Genomic DNA, 21,987 nt, shown 5'->3' with positions numbered 1-21,987 from the left:
ATCAATGGCAGCCGATGGATTAAATGAGTACTGAGTGTAGTGTGGCCAAGCGGTCCAATGTGCTGGATTTAAGCTTCAGTCTTAGGAGGAATGGGTTCAAATCCCACAACTGCCAATAATTCACAGGCTGTTTATCGTTCTTTTGTTGGAGTGTTTATGGCTCTTCACTAACTTGTAAGATACAATGTGAAACCACTGGCGAGAGAGCTGAATCCCGAACACACAAATAGAAGTGTCACGTTTGCACACCACTGTGTCACTGACGGTACCTCTAGCTTCGCTTTAACCATAATGAATTTTTTTACGAGACTCCTTTTTGCATATCAACGGCGTAACAATGTTGTTAAAGAATTCAGATAATTTTTGTATTTTAAAAGTGTAGGAATATTAAATTAAATGCACACATTTTTGGCGTGAGTGGTTAGCGCGTCGGTCTCACAGCTCTGGGGTCCTGGGTTCAAAGCCAGGTCATGTCCATCTGTGTGGAGCTTGCATGTTCTCCCTGGGCCTTCGTGGGTTTCCTCTGAGTACTCCGGTTACCTCCCACATTCCCAAAACATGCATGGTAGGTTGATTGGACACTCTAAATTGCCCCTAGGTATGGGTGTGTGTGTGTGCATGATTGTCCGTCTACTTGTGCCCTGCGATCGGCTGGCCACTGATTCAGGATATCCCCCGCCTCTGGCCCGGAAACAGCTGGGATTGGCTACAGCAGGGGTGGCCAACTCCAGTCCTCGAGAGCCACAATCCGGTCTGTTTTCTATATCTCCCTCCACCAACACACCTGAATCAAATAATCAACTCATCAGCAAGCTGTCCAGAAGCTTGATACCAATCCCGATGATTTGATTCAGGTGTGTTGGTGGAGGGAGATATGGAAAACAGAGCGGATAACGGCTCTCGAGGACCGGACTTGGCCACCCCTGGGCTACAGTATGCAGGGGGTCCCGTGACACTAATGAGGATAAAGCGGTTCAGAAATAAGATGAGAGATGTTAGACATTTTCAGGCATTTTTACTTTTGAATTCTGTATCTAAAGAATACTACAATGAAAAAATATAATTTGTTTATGACTCTCTCTGCCAAAAAGTCTGATGTGTTAGTTTCAACCCCACCAATATTTTGCTTGTAGCATTCTGCTAAAAGAGATGCCTCCCTAAACAGCCGAGGAATTACTATGGTTTTTGGGCTGAGCAGACCACTACTGCTGCAGCAATTAGTTTTTTCTTACCCAGTACTTGGTATGAAGCTGAATGCGGCGCCTAGGATTGGTCAGTTACATGACCTGAAGTCCAGGACGTCCATATTGTAATGTCTATAGTATTGAGACAAATATTCGATTCATTGCCTAAAAAGAGGGGCTTTGCAAATAGCTGGGTCGTGAAGTGGGTCTCATATTCAAATGTGTATTTTGCCTGTTTCTAGTCATGACTCCATGAGTCTCAAGCTTCTCCTTTGTAGAGCTCTGTCCTGTAGCCAGATGTGTCCTTGAACACTTGCAACATTGTCGTTATCTCCTATTTGCCGGTTCATAACAAATGGCTTATCCTGGAAGACTTGCAACATTGTCGTTATCTTCTATTTGCCGGTTCATAACAAATAGCTTACTGTAGGGGAAAATCCCATCCCTGTTCGGTTTCGGTTCCACCCTCTTGAGAGAATAAAGGTGAATGTAAGTTGTCTGTCTCGGCGCATTTGTGGACGACAGCGTTGCCTCTGGTTCACCTGTGCCCAGAATATTCTGTAATAAAAGCATGGAAGTCACTGTTCCTCGCCTCCAGCCTGTATTTGGACACCCAACATCTTCCACATCCGAAATTAATCGAACCCTAGAAGGAAGACAGAGTGCTCTTCCTTCAACAGTCGTTCACCATCACTGCAAAGATGGTGCTACAGTAGCCTAATACGTGCTAGTTGCCAAACATGAAGTAGTAGGTGGGTGGTATTTTGCCCAGCAGAATTAAAAAGAACCAGTTTGTGGATCATTGAAAAAATAACTCTTCTCTGATAATTCTGGATTATTTTTTCATCGTGAGTATATTGTTAAACTACATTAATGGAGGTACATTTGTGATTCTATTTGTGTAATTATCGTCTTATTATTCAATACAAAAAAATCCCTCAATCTAAATATTGCTGTGCATTCAAACAACTCATAACCTCACTATAATAAAAAAAACTCTTCAATCAAAGAAAAAATGTGTTTGAATGCAAATCATAGCTGAGATTTTTTTTAAAATGCACTCAACCACTAATTTTCACTGTTTAAAACTGATTTTTTGATTGAGGTAACGTTTTGTGTTTGGGCCATGTTTTGGGTGGGACATTTGTGTCTTTATAATTTATCAAAAGTTTTCTTCAAAGAGAAATAACACATTTTTATCCATGCATCCACTATTGGCCATGATGAAAGTTTCTTTCAATACAAAAAGCAACCTATTGTGTCTTTATAACCTTATTCAGTGAGTTCAATATAAGTATTTGAAAATCCAGCTATATTGCAAGTTCTCCCAGAAATCACACTGTTGAAAATTGTTTGAAATGTATCATTTTGATCTAGCGTGATCATCTGAATTGGTAGTTTATACATTTTCGCGAAAGCTATGTCAAACAGCAACCATCTGACATTCTGGTCAGCGAACTATAATGTCAGTGATGACTGTGGAATTGAAGAACTCCTTCAAATACAACCCACTTCTTTGTCAGAGCGGGAGCAGCACATGCTTAAACAAGCAAAAACCACAGCACCAGATTTGAATTTTTCCAGATATTTTCATCAAGATACATTTCCGGTAGGTGATTATGTTCAGGAAAAAAAATATAAAGAGAACTTTTAACCCAGAGTCTGGAACCGTATTATCAATGAAAAAATCCACTACGAGCGCAGAAATCCAACAATAGAACACCACTCGGGTTTCGATCAGGGGGGCCGTTCTCCCCAATCACTCCCTCGAGGTCTCACATCAGCATTGAAGTCCCCCAGCAGAACAAGGGAGTCCCCATAAGGAGCACTCTCCAGCACCCCCTCCAAGGATTCCTAAAGGGGTAGGTACTCTGAACTGCTTTTTAGTGCATGCACACAAACAACAATCAGGTGCCGTCCCCCCACCCGAAGATGGAGGGATGCTGGAAGAGTGTCCAAGCCCCCTCAAGAGGGGTGGTACCGGAACCCAAGCTGTGTAGTGCTGAGCCAAACTATGTCGAGCCGGAATTTCTCAACCTTACGCTCAGGCTCTTTCCCAACCAGAGAGGTGACATTCCACACCCCAAGAGATAGTTTCTGCAGCCGGGGATCGCCTTCTTTGGCCCCTCTCACAGGTGGTGAGCCCAGGTGAGGGGGAACCCACGTCGCCTCTCCGGGCTGTGCCCGGCCGGGCCCCATGGGTCTAGGCCTGGCTACCAGGCGCTTGCCATCGCTCGCCTCCTCCGGGCCTGGCTCCAGAGTGGGGCCCTGGTGACCCGCGTCCGGGTGAGGGAAGATGTCGTCCAATAATGTTGCTCATCATAAGAGGTCTTCTGAGCCATTATTCGTCTGATCCCTCGCATCAGACCAGTTTGCCATGGATAACCCTACCCCGGGGTTCAAGGCTCCGGACAACATAGCTCCAAGGGTCACTGGGACTGACAAACCCCACCACCATGATAAGGTAATGATTCGTCGGTGGGGTATTATTAGCTTAAGTGCATGTTTAAATTCAACATGGTATCTTATTTTGTAAATCCCGGGGCCGAATGTCTCGTACCACTTTTTTTATTGTAATTGAATTTTTTTAATGCGTAATGGATGACTCAGTGAATAGCAGGACTAACCAAGGCTATGCCAGTCCCCGGCCGAGACCAAGGTTCTTGCGCTGGTGGTCCTCAGGAGCTCTGTCAGCAGGTGGGAATACCCACGTGCTCTCAGTATATCTGCTTCAATGTGATTGATTAGTTTTGTGAGTTACCTTGTAAAGTGTGAAGTGATATGTCAGAAGAAGCAGAGTGGCGCAGCGTAAGCGTGCTGGGCCCATAACCCAGAGGTCAATGGATCGAAACCATTCTCTGCTACTAACATCGGTTCTTTTTTTGAAGAAGCAAACTACCCCACTTCCAAGTGTTACCATTGCTGTGAAAAATTGTTCTTGACAACTATTAATTCTGTAAAACTTATCTTCTCTCATATTCTTCTGAGGGATTCCTACTGATCAAAAATCAGATCGGAAATCGGGCCTGATCGCATCATTTTCACAAGATCGGAATTTGATAAAAAACGAATTGTTTTTTTTAATGCCTTGACATTCTGATGAAGGCGGAAGTGATACCGCAAAACATGTCAGGTAAGGCCTAAAATTCATTGTGAAAAAGGAACAGAAAATAGTCAAATAGGAAAAATCATTTTTATTTCATTACATTTAGTCCATTTTTCTTTTTGTCATCTATTTCAAATATTAACAACAACAAGTGTTTAATTGCATTCTAGTTTCATACACTTTGAGAGCATGTTCTCAACAAAAAGAAAATGCAGTACCAGTTAAAAAAACAACTGAACAAGACAGGTAAAAAAAGTGAAAACAATCGAAAATTACATCTAAATATGAGAAAAGAAATTCCTGTCCTTAGGAATAAAACATTGGCAACAAACTGAGCAAAAAAGTTGCTCTCTTACTGAATGTTTGAAAAGGTCTTTGCACCTGTGTGGGTTTGTTGTGTGATGCTTTAAGTTTTCCTTCCAAATGAATGTTTGACTACAGACTGGCCAAGAAGAGGGGTTTCAAATTCTATACGAGAGGAAACTTAGAAGCGTACTTGTCATTAAGGTGACTTGATGACTGGGCTGTCTCACACTGTCTTTACCGCATATCTGGATAAAATATGATTGTGCTGAATGGAGGTAGGTGTGTACGCGAGCACGGGTCCTCCTGTCTAGAATTTGGGGGACGCAGTCCACGCGAGACTTCCAAATATGTCGATAACTGCTGTTTGCTCGATTTTTGAATGTATTTTTTTTTCTGAGGAAAAAATAAATAAAAACGAAAAACAAACAAGAAAAAAATAATTCAAAAACATAACGCCAAAAATACATTTTGAAAAACAAAGAAAAAAACTGTTAGGTTCATCCAATTGTAGGTTTATCCTTAGGTTTTTCCGTATTCAGCTTTCAATAAAAAGGCATCTGTAGTCACATCTCCATTTAATTCTTGCAAGAGAGAATACATCCATCCGCGTCTCCGGCCAAGATCATTCTAACAACTCGAAGTCCCTTTCGCTAATTTAATCATAAGATTTTAACGCCATGCCCCACAGAAGTCTAAACATTCGTAGAGTCTCACAACAATTTTGTACAGTTATCAAAACAATTGTAGGACCTGTCGAATCGTCTCACAACAATTTTGTACAGTTATCAAAACAATTGTAGGACCTGTCGAATCGTCTCACAACAATTTTGTACAGTTATCAAAACAATTGTAGGACCTGTCGAATCTTCCCAAGCGAGTTTCGATGCGAACCCTTCAGTGAAGGGGTGCTTCCCAAAACAGTCCAAGGTTCCCAAGAGCGCTTGTTTTGAGTCCATCTTCCGAAGCCGAAAACAGTTCTCGGTTCCCAAGAGCACCTGTCGTGAGTCCTCCGAAGCCGTAAACAGTTCGCAGTTCCCAAGAGCAATTGTTTTGAGACCTCTCCATGCCCATGGCCATTCCCTGTCCTCTTGATGTGAACCAGTTTTTACTTTAGCAAGGCATGCATTAAAATGGCTTTTATTAATGCCAATAGCTCTAACATAAAAGCACAGCGTTCAACACATATATATATTGTTTAATATTGTTACACATTCAGGATGAGCATTACTATTCCTAATAAGCAAATATATTGATTAATATAGTAAGCATGTTTATAATAAGGCTTTCTATTCCTAAGTAAGCATTGCAAACACATTTATAATAATGATTATTCCAACATCAGACAATAAATTAATTTGAAAAACGAAGAAAAAAATACTTTAAAAAAAACAACACCAAAGATGAATTAATTTGAAAAACGGCCAGGACTTTATTTTATTTTCAAGGTGAGTGCGATAAGCTTCCGTAAACCTGAACCCCATTAGAAAGAAATTAATTCAAGATCACCTTTTATTTTGTCTCATGAAGGTCCCTAACATAATGAAACAAAACATAAACAGCTCACTGAAATGAACATGGATGTAATCTTAAACTTGCTTTACTACACAACAGACAAACTGTTAGGGTTGCTTGGTTTTGTTATGCTTTTTCTCGCCTGGTTTCCTGTCTGAGTGATTGCCCATTGTGTTCAGCTGTCATGTCTCCGCCCCTGGTGTTTCCTTCCTCCCTCTTGTGTTTCCCAGGTGTTCCTAATTGTCTCGTCAACACGTCAGTCTATTATAACCCCACTGACTGCTTTGTCATTGTTGGATCGTCTGCTGATTACCATGCCATGTTTCCACATTTTCCTCGATCCAACGTGGCGCTCCTCGTTCCTCGCTTTCCCGTGTCTCCCCTAGTCAGGTTTTGTTTTGTTATTTGACGCCAAGACTTTTGTTAGTCTATTGCCTCCGGTTTAAGTTATTAAAGATTCGTTTGAGTACTACTTCCTTCTCCTTGCCTGCTTCACTGCAATTGGGTCCAAAAGATGTAACACAAACGGAGCATATAACAATACCCATATACAGTAAATTCTCGTTATTCTGTGAGAACAGTGTCTCGCAGCCATTGTAAGCGTCTGTTGGCTTATTTAAAAATCCGCTGCAATGCTCTGAAGAAGGGTAAGAGCAGCTCAAAAAAGCCCTGAATATAACTCTTGGCATTCCCAAGAATGCCAATGATGCCATGCATCTCTCCATGCTGGAAGGTAACTGAACATGATGACAAGATGGCAAAACATTTGCTCACGAATCAAGTCCAGTTTGCTTACATGTCACCTTCATCTCTCCCCCTTCAGGTTTTGATGAATGCATTGAGTCACAAGGAGAGCTACTCTTGCAGGATTCCTTCAAGGTCTGGGATTCAAGAATAGCCTTGAGCATGGGGAAAAATAGACAAATCTTCCTCTTGAAGTCCTTGGTGGTGTGCAAGGTGGTCAAGGATGCCTAGAGAATGAGTACATTTACAAGAAAAAAAACTCAATGTGTCATCCTTAACCCACTTTGTACTGATGCAGTGTTCTCCATCAAAATGTTCATCATGCCATTTCTTCTATAGATGGCAGACATCAAGCTGACTGAGCACCTTAAAAGAGACCCCGGACGTTTGCTTTTTTAGTGGCCCACCGTTCCTGGAGGTCGAGCAACATTGTTCTGAAGGTTAGTTTCATTGTCAAGAATACAAGTTCAGCAAGAATTATGGTCAACATTTTCATCAAAAAAGCACTGATTAAAAAGTGCTTGTTTTTCAAATTGTCTTAACATTTTAAACGTCCTCCTTGTCAATAGGCTTCCACGATTGAGACCAAGTTGGAATGAATTGGCCATATGCCAAAGCTAATCCAGGAGCACACCACTGACCTGAGGGGGACAGTCAAGGAGACAAATACCAAGACGGCCAAGCTCCACAAGACGCCAAGGTAGGAAGCAAGGAAACTTCATACAATTCAAGAGGCATCTTGGTTCAGTAAAAGTGACAAAAAATATTGCTTTTTTCAATGAATAATAATCCCAAAATGTGATTGGCATCCTCAGCCACTGTTGTTTTCACTTGACTAAGTACCTTTTAAAAAATGTATTTTTCAATGTCATTGTAGTATTTACGGAAATGAACAGTTGAATTATAAAAATTGCTTTCGACATGCACGGGATTGGAAGTCATGTGAAAAGTGCAAAAGCAACGTTACACAAGCCCATGTCTGTAGGAGTAACGGAACAAATTGTGTCCGGCAGGTCAGCGAGAACCATTGAGGCCATGTCACTGTCCATTGTTTCACAACCATGGTGTCTTCCAACAGTCGATGCTCCAAAATGAAGCATGGTTTGACTTTTTCAGATTGGACACAATAAACATCAAGAAATGGAGAATAAAGCAAAGATTGAGTTATGGTGGGTTTCCAATCCTTAGCCAAAATGTATTCTCATACAAAGGGCCCAAGGTCTTTAGCTGAGTGAGGAGATATCATCATGGAAACATGTGGATGAGATGGTGACATGGAGAGATCTGGTGGGTTATCCTTCATGTACCATTTTAATTGTTCATCAGACAAATGTGTATTGAAAGCCACTCCGGGTTACCAATAAACAAATCGCCACAATGTATTTGCCAAGTGTGTCCTTAAATTGTTTGTAACGAAGTATAGACCTCATTACCTTGGCTATCATAGTAGAACGTGCAATGCAAGCAGTCAGAAACCAAATCATATGTACGTAGTTGCCGCACCCAGGGCAGTCACAAAGGCCAGTAGTGTTCGGCTTGTTTCCAGCCGTCGGAGTCGGTGTTAATGCGAGCCCAGTAGATGTCAGCTGATAGATCTGTAATACAACTTCAGGAAAAGGCACAGAAAAGGTGAGATCAATTTAAAGGAAATAGGTTTATTACCAGACTGCAAGATGGAGAGAGAGCTCTAACAGTGGTGAACCGCTCAGCGTGGTGTCCTTTGCAACTCTCTCTCCGAATGAACAGTGGGTCAGTCTTTATATAGGAAAACAGGGAAATGCTTCTAAGACAGTGATGTAGGACAAAGTTTATGTAAACAAAACTTTAGGCTGATATGGTTAGACATTTGCAGGGCTAAGTTGTATGCAAACACGATATCTTTATAGCTCACACAAACTGCCGCAGCCTATCTTACATCGCGCGATTCAAACAAACAATTATTAAGCTAGTTGGCCACATCACACAATACAAGCAAACAATTGCAAAGCCAGCTAGTTAGCCTATCTAACATTCCACGATCTAACAAACAATTGCAAAGCCAGCTAGTTAGCCTATCTTACATTCCACGATCTTAACAAACAATTGTAAAGCCAGTTTGGCCAGTCTATCTTACATTTTACGATCTTAACAAACAATTGTAAAGCGAGTTTGGCCACATGGCGCGACATGAACAAACAATTATTAAGCCAACTGGCCAGTCTATCCCACACAGCAAAGATTGGGGCAGTTGCTTGGTGGTGCCTTGCAGGAGAGTCTTGGAGTTGTTGTCCATCTGGACAGGACACATCTTTATAAGGTCCTGGCCCATCAAGTTGACAGGGCACTTTGGAGCATAGATGAAGGAATGAGTGATAGTCAGTGAGTAGCACTTAGTGGCTACTGGGGAAGTTAAAGGCAGGATGATCTCTTCACCCTTGGATCCTAGTAGTGGTATGATAAGTTCACCAATAGGCATTCTCAAATGCCCGCACAAATAAAGAGATGGGGCAATCCTCTGTGAAATTCTTGCAAGAGAGAATCGAATCGACTCGTCTCTGTCCAGGTTCATTCTCACGTTACACGCATCTTTTCCCTGTTTTAGCTTCAAGGACCATAGTTACAATGGACGTCTCAGCTCTCAAGGGAGGGTTGGGAAAATAGGAGTGAGAAGTCAATAGTAAAGGACACTAGTTACAATAGAAGTTTTAGCTCTCAAAACAAATGAAGGTCATGTAGAGACGAAGGTTCTTCTCCACATCCCAGCAGTCCAAAAGGATTCGACGTTCCTGTTGTTTGGTCTAACTAAGGAGCAAAGCATTTACTTCATTGCAAGCAGATGTAGACTATAATAACTTTTCTTGTGTTAATGAGCTAAGTAAAGCAAAGCGTACTTCATTGCGAGCAAATATATAATAATGTAAGACTAATAACCCTAACAGTATATTTTTCAATAGAATTGAATCACAATCTCCCCCTGTTCGCAAGGATTAATATATTAAGCCTGTACCCTTTACAGCAATTAAGCCACATAAAATGCATGCTAATCAAAAACTCCAAATTCATTCAATAATGTGTATCGCGCAGTTGTTTGAAATGAGCAATACCCCAATCTAGTAGTTTTTTGCAAACATTTAACATTACATTCCCTTTGTAGTTTGTCTATCATCTCCTATAAAACTTTCTAACTCGATGTTTTTCCAATAGTTGCACATAAAATAAAAATCTAGTTACATATCTCCCAATTATCCCCTTCAACATCAAAAAGATAAAATCAATTTACCGTTAATTTCAGATAATGAAGTTAGCGTATTTTCACACCTGTAATAAGAAAACAATCTTTTATATATTAATTTGGCAAATTGTTCAAATTAATGTATTCATTAAATCTGAGCAAATAACGCTTCTCTTTTTTGTCACCTTTGAATTTGGAAGGCTGATTTTTTTTCAACAAAAAGTATTTTCCCCCAAAAGAGATTTATTGGAACTACCAAAAAAATGACACGTTAAATCAGTTTAAAATCGTGATTCATCTTATAATATGACAAAAGTATAAGGACATTGTACAACTTATTTATTTATTTTGAGCAAATTCATTATCTTTCACACCATATTTCTAATCATGTTTCATAGATCCTAGATTCAATATATCAATCATTTTCATTCAAATGTATCATGTTTGAATAACACTCAATATTCTTATTGGATTTGCTAGTAAATTCAATAGACAAAAACTGCAATTTTTCAAATTTCTTAGGCATGTCTTTAACAGTGACGACATTTTCCATATTATTTAGATAGTAAATTAAATAAAATCTTCAACGACACTCAATTTTCTTATACAGTAATACCTTGACATACAAGTGTTCCAACATATGAGACAAATTTGAGATGAGAGCATACCAGATGGTTCCCAATTGTGAGTCGGTAGTAAATTAAAACAAATTTTGGTGTGTTTTTTTTAGGATGGAAACGGATTAATTTGTATTTTGTTCATTTCTATGGGAAGAATTGACTTGAGATACGAGTAAATTGACATACTAGCTCGACCCCGCAGTAAGCTCGTATCTTAAGGTATTACTGTATTTGAATCGTGTGGATCGATATTACACATTAAAAAGTGTAAACAAGATTTTCATAGTTGTCCTATCGACTGATTTATTTTATTTTGTCGTGATAACAATTTTAGTATTTGTCCATATATTTATAGTATATAGTTTTTCAATTGTGTAGCTTTTTAATTGAGCAGGAAAACATTGTTCTTCAGTGTGGGTTAATAAGTGTTCTTTTAAGCTTCTCCTATGGGAAAATGTTCGCCCACAAACTGAGCAGGAAAATGTTTTTTTGCCAGTGTGGGTTATTAAGTGTCTTTTTAAATGTTGCTTTAGAGAATAGGCTTGACCACAAACTGAGCAGGAAAATGGTTTTTCGCCAGTGTGGGTTCTTGTGTGGTCTTCTAAGTGGTGCTTTTGAGAAAAGGTTTTACCGCAAACTGAACACGAAAATGGTTTTTCACCAGTGTGGGTTCTTGTATGTATTTTTAAATTTCCCTTCTCTTTAAATGTTTTACCACAAACTGAACATGAAAATGGCTTTTCACCCGTGTGTGTTCTTGCATGACTAATTAAGCTTCCCTTCCGTGTGAATCTTTGACAACAAACTGAACACGAAAATGTTTTTTCACCAGTGTGTGTTCTTGCATGACGAATTAAGTCTGCCTTCCGTGTGAATCTTTGACCACAAAATGAACACGAAAATGGTTTTTCACCAGTGTGGGCTCTTGAGTGTATTTGTAAAACTTGCTTATGAGAAAAGGCTTTACCGCAAACTGAACACGAAAATGGTTTTTCACCAGTGTGGGTGCTTGTGTGTATTTTTACATTTCCCTTCTCTGTAAATGTTTTACCACAAACTGAACACGGAAATGGTTTTTCGCCTGTGTGTAATCTTGCATGACTAATTAAGTGTCCCTTCTGTGTAAATGTTTTACCACAAACTGTACATGATAGGGGTTTCGCCCCAGTGTGGCTCCTCATATGCGTTTTCAAAGAAGACTTTTTCCCAAAAGTTTTCCCACACTGAAAGCATTTGTAGAGTTTGTCGCCACTGGGATTTTTCTTAACATCTTCAACATCATCATCGTCAAAAAGCAAGTCGTTGCCATCTGATAAAGGAGCAATTAAATTTTCCGCTCGCCATCCTTCTGTTGAGCTGCCGCTCAGAAGCTCCGCCCCTCTGTTGGCCACGCCCAGATCATCTTCACTCTTGAAAGGCTCACCAGTTGACCATTTGACACATTCCTCATTTTTGATTGGAGGTTGCTCTTCTCTTTTGCACTGTTGAGGGAACTCTGGCTCCTCCTTTTTAATTAGGGGCCATGTTGTGGTGTTTGCAGGCTCCGCCCCTCCGCTGGCCACGCCCCGAACATTTTCCCTCTTCACGAACTCACCAAGTGACCAGGTGGAATCATCTTCCTCCTTTTTGATTGGAAGTTGCTCATCTCCCATTTGTTGTTGAGGGAACTCTGGCTCCTCCTCTTTGATTTGGGGGAGCTCAACTTGCCCTTCAAAGTCAACAGACTCATGCTCATAAGCACCAAGATCATTTCTGAAACCTGCAAAGACACGAAGATAAATGATTAACCATTTTCCAATTATAAAATGACTGAAATTCTTGTTCACAGAAATGAAACCAAATGGAAGAGGGCACCATACATCCATTTCGTTACAATGCAGTACAGACGCTCCCCTACTTACGAACGAGTTAGGTTCCGAGCGATTGTTCATAAGTTGAATTTGTTTGTAAGTTGATTCAGTGCTATATTTTGTATTATAATTTATGTTTAAGGCCTATATAAGTATATTGAAGGTTTGTATAAGTGCATTTGTATGTTTAAGGCTTGTATAAGTAACACATATTGGTTTGTACTAAAAAACATTTAATAAAATGGAGAGAATATGTACAGTACTGTATAGAAAGAGAGATTTATGTATTAGAAACTGGCCGAAAGAAGCGATCTAACGACGATTGCAGTTTTCTTCTTTTTTTCATCATAAATGATGCGGTAGCACTGTATGGCATCATTCAATTGATTTGCAAACTTTGTGCAACGTTCAATATTTGGGTCCTGCTGCTTGATCTTTCTGTTTATAAATGGTACTAACGGTCGAACGATTCAAGTTGTATGCCCGTGCAACGCTCACCACTCTCACGCGCATCAAGCTTCGTTATTGCCACTTGTTTCAAATGAAATGGCTTGCCTCTTCCTTGCACCTCCCTCACTAGAAGCCTTTCACTTTTCACTAACCATATTGAATTATGGCTGCACAAGATATTTCATGATAAAAATGAAAAAGGTTCTTTGCGCACTGGAGATACGTCACGCACTTACGCACTGCAACGAACTGGGCAGAGGAAGGTGGATGCTGGGTGAACTGAGCACTCAGCGCCAGGCGTCGGTATTAGTGGCGGAAAGAAGCACTAATCGGAAAAAGGCGCGCAATACAAAAATTTTCAGACATGTTCGTATGTACCGTTGTTCGTAAGTCGAATGTTCGTAAGTAGGGGAGCGTCTGTACTTACTACTGTAGTATTCTCGTAAGGATGGGGATTTTATCCCATTTTAGTGCAATTTTTGCCGTTTCGCCATTGCCTGGTTGTAACGTCTCAAAAGCTCCAGTATTTGTATTCAATCAATAAATGCTGCTAGGAAGTGGATTTTACCTAATTTTAGTGCATTTTTTGTCATTTCACGTATGGACGTATCGACATTCATCGCTGTCTTTTTACCGGGGAAATGATACCCCGGGCCCGGATCAATTGACCCTCACCAGTTTGCAGTTTGCTTATAGAGCACTGATGATGCTATTGCCATTGCTCTTCATACAGCACTGAGCCACCTGGAACACCCTGGGAACTACGTGAGGATGCTCTTCATTGACTATAGCTCAGCCTTCAACACCATAAAACCGGACATTCTGACTGACAAACTCTCCCACCTTGTACTATCCTCTTCAATCTGCTGCTGGATAAAGGACTTCTTGACCAACCGACCACAGACTGTTAGACTTGGTCCCCACCGCTCTTCCTCCATTACACTAAGCACTGGCTCCCCTCAAGGCTGTGTACTGAGTCCTCTTCTGTACTCCCTGTACACCTACGACTGTACACCCACCCACCAGTCTAACACCATCATCAAATTCGCTGACGACACCACTGTGGTCGGACTCATCTCAGGAGGGGATGAGTCGGCTTACAGAGATGAGGTCAACAATTTGTCTGCTCGGTGAACAATCTCACACTGAACACCACGAAAACTAAAGAAATCATCCTGGACTTTCGCAAACACGGCACAGATCTGGCCCCACTCCTCATAAATGGAGTATGTGTAGACAGGGTCCAGTCCTTTAAATTCCTGGGGGTCCACGTCACGGACAAGCTCTCATGGTCTACAAACACCACGGCAGTGGTGAAGAAGGCTCAGACACAACTCCATTTCCTCAGGGTACTTAGGAAGAACAACTTGGGCACCAATCTTCTGAGAACCTTCTATAGATCCACTGTAGAGAGCATCCTGGCGTACGGCATCACAGTGTGGTACGCTGGAAGCACGGCGGCAGACAAAAAGGCCATGCAGAAAGTGATTAACACTGCCCAGAGGATTGTCGGCTGCTCTCTGCCCTCACTTGAAGACATTGCCAGCCCTCGTTACCTCAGCAGAGCCAAGAACATCATAGGGGACCCTTACCACCCTGGTCACAATCTGTTCCAGCTGCTGCCCTCTGGCAGACGCTATAGGTCCCACAAAGCGCGGACAAATAGGCTTAAGGACAGTTTTTTCCCCACATCCATCAGAAATCTAAACTCGCGCTAACATAACACACATTCCCCTCTGCGGTATATGAACAGATGTTTGGTTGGTGATCTGCCTCCTACTAGCTGACTGAGGAAAGGTAAGTGGAAGACAGGGAGAGGTAAGCGAGAGGTAAGCGACCTGTATCCTCAACAGCGGAATGACAAATTACAAGTCCGTAACTTACACTTATTAGGTCTTTTGCCGATTAAACGTAGCTTATGGAGAAGCACCATCAATTTCGTCACACGCAGTTTCTGCGTGTGATGACAAGTAGGCTTTTGTGTTGTGATAATGACGACATGGCCTATGTCCGATTATTATTATTATTATTATTATTATTATTATCTAATGTCTAAAAAGCTCCAGTGTTTGTATTTAATCAATAAATGCTGTTCAGTTGGATTTTACCCCATTTTCGGGCAATGTTTGCCCGTACGCCATTGACGTTCATCGCTGTCTTTTCCCGGGAAAATCGCCCCCCTGGCCTGGTTTTAATGTCTGAAAAGCTCCAGTATTTGTATTTAATCATGAAATGCTGCTAGGAAGTGGATTTTACCCCATTTTTGTGCATTGATTTATTGATTATTTTTTATGTGTCGCAGCTGTAGCTGCAGTAGAGAGAGATTTTATAGCCATAAAATAGTTTTTGAGGGTTGGATTGATACGTTGAAGGCGCTACGAGAAAATGCACCGACCGCTACTGCCAAAGGGGAGGCATTAAAAAAGCATTATCTTTTATTCAGTAGCAGGTCTATTATTATTTGGGGGATGAATGAGATTGAAATAGAGGTACAGTGGTACCTCTACATAAGAGCAGCTCGAGATACGAGGAAAATTTCGAGCAAATAACGAGATGCGAGAAAGCCAGTTAGCCAAGACATGAGGCTGTTTATCATTGTAGCGCACTGTCTTTTTTGCCGCATCTCTTTCGTGTATAACTGATATCTACGAGCACTGGGCGGAGCGTTGCATTTTTTTCAGTGTTTTTTTCCGTCACTCAGCGCGAGTGCCGGAGCGATCGCCAATACGAGCAGTATAGTATATTACTTCTCGTTGGCTGCTCATAAGAACATCAGGGGCACTGGCTCTCTCCCTCGCAACTCCTCGTGTAATATCTCTGGTCGCAACTATACCTCTTTGTAACGTCTCCGCGAGCACTGAGCGGACCGTTGCTTTTTTTCCAGTGTCCCCCCCTTAGCCTGTTAGCACCCGTTAACGGAGCAATCGCTAATTCAAGACTACTTCTCATTGGCAAGTGGTCGTGCGTTATCCTATTGTTAGGACATTTGTGTGCATTATTTTCGGAATATTTTTAAGGGAATGCTACAGCAAACAGCCCATCGATAGCGAACGTGAGGGTGGAGGCGTGGCAAACAGCTAACCCAGCCAGAAGTTATAAAAATGTAAATCCAAATTAGAATTCAGTTTTGTCTGAAGTTACATTAAACGTATGTTTGAGTGTGACTGTATATATTAATCCGAGTTAATTTAAATTTGTTTGCCGTGGAAAGAACCCCCCCACCCTCTAGGTCCCTCTCTGTACCCGCCGCAAAATCCGTCTAATTTTAGTTCTATTAAACACATTTTATTACTATTAAACCACTAGTTATGTGTTACTTTGTTAATAGATGGCGAATTAGAAGAAATAAAAAAAAATTCCAATCCAATATCCTGTTTTTGATGTTTTTTCAGAGGGCTGGAACGAATTCATTTGTTTTTAGTTCATTTCAATGGGAAACGTTCGCTCGAGTTACGAGAAGATAGACACACGAGCTCAGTCCCGGAACGAATTAAGCTCATATGTAGAGGTACCACTGTATCGTCTGATTGGACACTCTGAATTGTCCCTAGGTATAAGTGTGAGAGTGAATGGGTTTTTTTTCTCCTCGTGCTCTGCGATTGGCTGGCCACCGATTCAGGCTGTTCCTCTCCTCTGGCCCAAAGGCAGCTGGGATAGGCTCCAGCACCCCCTATACACGATGTAGCATATCAGAAAATGAGTCAATGAATGTTGGAATTAAAAACAGTGGGAGAAGCCCAATGTAGCCTCGGCAGCAAACCTCGACTGGGTAGATGGTGTATTTCCAGACAAATTTCTGGCACACAGATTCAAGTATTCGGCCTTCTTGCGCTCGAAGGTGGCCTCTGTTGGTACTGGTAGTTCTATGAGGTGAAGCGCTCTTGCCTCTGAGGACCCTACGTCAATGTCTGTGCGGAGTGATGTAGTGATGCTCTCTGATGATAGTTAATATTCTATTTATTTATAAGCTGCATTTGAAATTTAGCATTAAATATGAAGTACTTCCGCAGACCGCACCACGGACCGGCAGTGGGCCAGATTTGGCCATCGGGCCGCAACTTTGACACCATTGTTTGAACGCTGCTCTCGTTGTTGTTTAGTGCATCTACATCTCCATTTTTAAAATTTTCAATGTAGAGCAAGCAAATGAGTGTTATGTCACTCAAAAATGGAGGGCGAGTAGCAGGAATGACTCTGGGGGGCGCTCGCGTGTTGCGTAATTTGAAAAATACATTGTTTGTGACAAGGATACAATAAAAGGAAAGCTACTGTTTAATGCCGTTGTTAAGTATTAACGCGTTGAGACTCATTCTTCCCTCCTAGAGTGGTTACATTAAATCAAATTTATTACGTCTGTCTTCGAATGGTGCTAGTCCAAATTCATGAAAATGTACGTACGCTACTATAGTGTCATGTCAATAGAATACCTTTAAGGGAATGCATGGAAATAAAAAGTGAACCCACTTTCTAGTCTATGAAGAACAACTTTCTCATGCGTTATGTTGCAAACTGTCGATTGCTCGTGAGTTGAATGCTACTGTTTGACCTAAAAAAGTTCCTCCTGGAGCTTTGGCCGTTGTGTTCTTGCCGACATTTCCACACGTGAATTCTGATGATGGCGGTGGCTTTGATAGCAGCTAGCTAGGCTAAGCTAAATTAGCCCGGAAACCCCCAACGAGTTCTTCAACGTGTTTCTTAGATAGCTGCTACTATGCTAAAGCATAAAAAAGCACTTCGACGACTTGTTTATTTGATAGCTGCTAGCTATGCCGAGCTAATATAGCCAGGAAACCTACAACAAGTTCTTCGTCGACTTGTTCCTTTGATAGCTGCTAGCTAAGCTAAAGCATAAACAAGCTTTTTGACGACTTGTTCCTTTGATAGCTGCTAGCTAAATTAAGCTAAAGTATAAACAAGCTTTTCGACGACTTGTTTCTTTGATAGCTGCTAGCTGGGCTAAGCTAAAGCAGGTTTTGCTGATAAATAGTGATGGAACGAGCGACGCTGGTGCGTCAGCACTGTGCTGATAACTCAAGAGAGATATCCCGTATTGTTGTGTGTATTGCTTTAAGAAAGAACCACGTGACTGATACAGAAAATGTATCGTTTGGCCAAAGTGTTTAGTATAAGGAAATAAACTTTATCCAAGTGTCGTGGGTCTGTTGGATGGACTTTTGCGTAATTATTGATAATTCTAAAGAGTTTCCCCCAGTGTGGAATGATTTTGATCGTATCATGAACGATTTGTTCTGCGCATGCGCTTTAAGCGTCACCTCCTTTTTTAGCCGCAAGTGATTTATGCTCAATTTAGTTTTCAATTTAATTCGAACCTGCGCAATATTTTTTGCTAAAACCATGTCAGACCATTTGATGAATATTTATTTCTTATGTCCCACTCGCTTGCATTTATAAAGCGAATGCCATCGAAAGAAGTGACGCTTGATTCGCGCATGCGCAAAATTCGTCACTTAACTCTAAAACAATGTTTATTTTTTTTCTTAGTAAGGGAAAGGTCTTTTAATCATGTCATTTCAAAAGGAAACAAAATATGTTTTTATGTTCAAAGTTAAAGTGGAAAACAGAAAATATTTTTACAGTTATTTTTACATTTTACAAAATACTTATTGAACTAAAACACAAAAAGAAAAAAATGGATGTAAAAATTCTAAATATTCGTTAAAAATGGGAAAATCAAGAAATATCATTTAGGTTGGTCCGGATTAAGGTAGGAAATGGTTTGTGCACCTGCGATTGAACAGGAAAAGGCAAGCATGCCAGCTAGACACCGGTGCCACTTGTAACGTCATGAGCAGTAGGACCAAAGAGAAGTTGTTGACGGTGTCAGTAAAATTCTATTCTAGTAACTTTATATTCATAAGAGTGCAGAAGGGAGCAAGATTAAATATAAGAATACAATTCATATTTCACATGACCCATCTTGCCAAACTCCTCCCAAAGCGCTCTGAGGTGTGTGAACCACTCAGCAGACTCTTGGATAAAGACACAAAATGGCACTGGCTGGCCAAACATGACGACGCAGTAAATAAGATAAAGCGGCTGGTCTCCAACACACCTGTTCTCAGACACTATGATGTCACAAAACCTGTCACCATCCAGAGTAATGCCAGCATGAGTGGGCTTGGATGCTGCTTGCTGCAAGGCGGACAGCCAGTGGCTTTCGCCTCGAGAGCCCTAACACAAACTGAACCAAATTATTCTTAAATCGAGAAAGTGTCTGAGGCTAGTTTTTGCGTGCCAAAGATTCCACCAGTACTTACATGGCAGGGAAATGGTCACAGCAGAAACGGACCACAAACCGCTGATCACCATATTCAAGAAGCCCCTCCTGAGTGCGCCAAAACGACTTCAAGGAATGTTAATGCAACTGCAGTGCTACAACTTGGATGTGGTGTAGAAGCCTGGGCCTGAAATGTATGTTAGTGACACGCTGAGCCGTGCTGCGCTGCCACGCATAACAACAGACACTCCACTTGTGCACCACACTGTGTTTTCAGCCCAGGCAGAGTATGCGCAGCTGGACCAAGCCCAGCACCTGAATGTCACTACCTTCCGATTCCAGCGAAATTGACCAGCTGCCTGACCTATCCGCCAACATGCTGATCACTCGCGGCAGAGCCCAATTTGCGCGTCATGGGCAACCGGACAAGGTAATTACTGACAATGACCCCCACTTCGCCTGTGAACAATTCAGAAAGTTTGCTTCAAGCTGGGGTTTTACCCATGTCAGGTCGTCGCCCCGCCATCCGAAGTCAAACGGCAAAGCCAAGGCGGCTGTAAAGATAGTCAAATCGCTCTGTATGCGGGCCAAAGCAGACGCATGGATGGCCATCCTCCACTGGCGCAACACGCCCACCCTAGGGGTTAGGCAGTAGCCCCGCCCAGCGCTTAATGTCAAGGAGGCTCAAATCCTCCCTACCAGTTGCAGACAGCCTACTGCAACCACATGTGGTGGTCGGGGTGACTGACAAGTTGGTGTGGAAACGGCGGACAGGGAAATCGACTTACGACAGAACCGCCAAAGAACTCCCAAAGCCAAATGTGGGAGATCAGATCAGAATGAAGCCGCTTCCGGGTGACCGTACGGGGAGATGGCCATTGGGCCAATGCATTCAGAAGGTTGCTCCTCGCTCATTCGTGGTGGATGTTCACGGCACTCTCTACAGGCGCAACCGCGTGGATCTACGAGTGGCAGAGCGCTCAGCGGAAATAAAGGGTCTGAAACAGCGAAATCTGGAATGTGACTGGGACATCAACCCGGGCAGAGACTGCCCATGGGTCAGGCCATGGGGAAATTGCACAGTGCAGAAAGCCCAAGCGCCCCAAGCAGTCTGGCTCCTCGCAGCCTGTCTACATCGGCACCAGAGGACAATGCCAGACTCCGGAGAGACGCAGCAACTCACCAGGCCAGGCAATCTATACACGTTGTGGCCGCCTCTCACGGCCACCGCCTAAACTGAATTGGTGATCGTAGAAGAGCATACATGAAAACAAGGGTTCGACTAGGGTGTAGGCTGCACGCTGCCCTTACTAAGCCCAGACCCACGCATACATAGACAATGACAGCACACACACACGAAGAAGTTGCACAAGAGACTTTTGGTTTGTTGTCAGATTGGTGAAGAAAAAAAAGAGAGGAAAAAATGTGTCATTTTGTTAGTACAAGGGTTAATGTCAGGAATAAGCATAATACAAGAATAGTTTATGTTCAGAACAATATGTCATGGTGGGCAGCAATGTTTAATGTGAATAAAAGGTTACTATAAAGTTACAGAACAGTAATCTAAAGGAAGGAAGATGTTACAGATTATAGAAATGAATATTGAGCAGTTAGCGACATCTAGTGGTTCATCAATGTAGCAGGTTCTCAGTTCTACCCATAATGCTATGCGCTGTCCAGCTTCGATTCATTCAATAAAGTCACGATCAGAAACGACAATGCCACCCCGTTAAATATTTCATTATGAAATATTAATTGTGTAACGTAAAGTATATATCGGTCTATCATGCATTTATGATCGTCAAAAGTGAACGTACCTTCGAGTTGGTGAAGAACAACTTTAGCTTGCATCATTTTGCAAACAATAGAATGTTGATGACATGAGAGATCCTCTTTCACGCCATAAAGTTCCTTCTGAAACTTTGCCGCAACCGGCGTCGTTCTCCCAGACATTTTTCACACTTTATTTCTGTTCGCTTGACGACGTACTGATGCAGACGACGTGTTCCTTTGTTAGCTGCCAGCTAGGCTAGGCTAAAGTACGACTCCCAAAACGGATTGAAGACAAACGGACTGACGTTCGAGTCCACAAACTATTTAATGTTGAGCATGTTGTCGAGGTTTCGTTTCATTTAAGTTAAATTAAATTGAGGAGAAACAAGAGGCGCACAAACAAAAAGTTAAAACCCTAGCAATGCAGAAATGAACGCCCGAATCCCTTCTTCTTCTTCCGCTTGAGGTTTTACGGTTGTTGGCAGCCAACGTACTGTAGCATTATCGCCCTCTACTGTCTCAATACCTCAAAATACCAAGTTCTTAATTCAGATTTTAGACAGAGGGGGCGATTATGTTAAATTTGGTCTCTTAATGCCACAGCGTGAAGAGAGCAGCTCGAAGTCCAGTTCTTGTCTAGCTAGACGTGACACTAAATCGAAAAGCTACATTTTGAGAAAAAGTTAGACAATTTTAAGGACATTTGCTTTAAATGTTACATTGTGTTTGATCTTATTGCAAGTAACAAATAACACATTTTAATATTTAAATATAAGGGTTTATAAGGTTATTTCACAATTTAGAACTACACAATCCCTCATTCAGCCTCATTCAAGGGAGAGTGGCCAAACGGTCCAATGCGCTGGATATAAATTCCAGTCTCTCAGGAGGCGTTGGTCCAAATCCCACCACTGCCAATAAATTCATGGGCTGTTTATGGTCCTTTTGTTGGATTGCTTATGGCTCTTCACTAACCTGTAAGATAAAATGTGA

General features: G+C 41.7%; 2 protein-coding genes across 2 annotated transcripts in view; one reads left to right on the top strand and one right to left on the bottom strand.

Moving 5' to 3' along the window:
* Positions 1 to 21,987, top strand: part of LOC144065978 (uncharacterized) — a 206,738-nt gene that overhangs the window by 170,169 nt on the left and 14,582 nt on the right. The gene's annotated exons all lie outside the window — the stretch shown is intronic.
* LOC144065993 (uncharacterized) lies at positions 8,488 to 21,478 on the bottom strand. The gene is made up of 2 exons (XM_077589271.1): positions 21,039 to 21,478; positions 8,488 to 12,442 (listed from the first exon to the last, which is right to left on the bottom strand). The coding sequence occupies exons 1-2, from the start codon at positions 21,172 to 21,174 to the stop codon at positions 10,992 to 10,994; spliced, it is 1,587 nt and encodes a 528-aa protein (XP_077445397.1). The 5' UTR covers positions 21,175 to 21,478; the 3' UTR covers positions 8,488 to 10,991.

This window comes from Stigmatopora argus, chromosome 20 (assembly GCF_051989625.1).
Source record: "Stigmatopora argus isolate UIUO_Sarg chromosome 20, RoL_Sarg_1.0, whole genome shotgun sequence".
NCBI classification, from domain to species: Eukaryota; Metazoa; Chordata; class Actinopteri; order Syngnathiformes; family Syngnathidae; genus Stigmatopora; species Stigmatopora argus.
The sequence above is the reverse complement of the archived record's forward strand: the minus strand, read 5'-3'. Positions and strand labels throughout refer to the sequence as shown.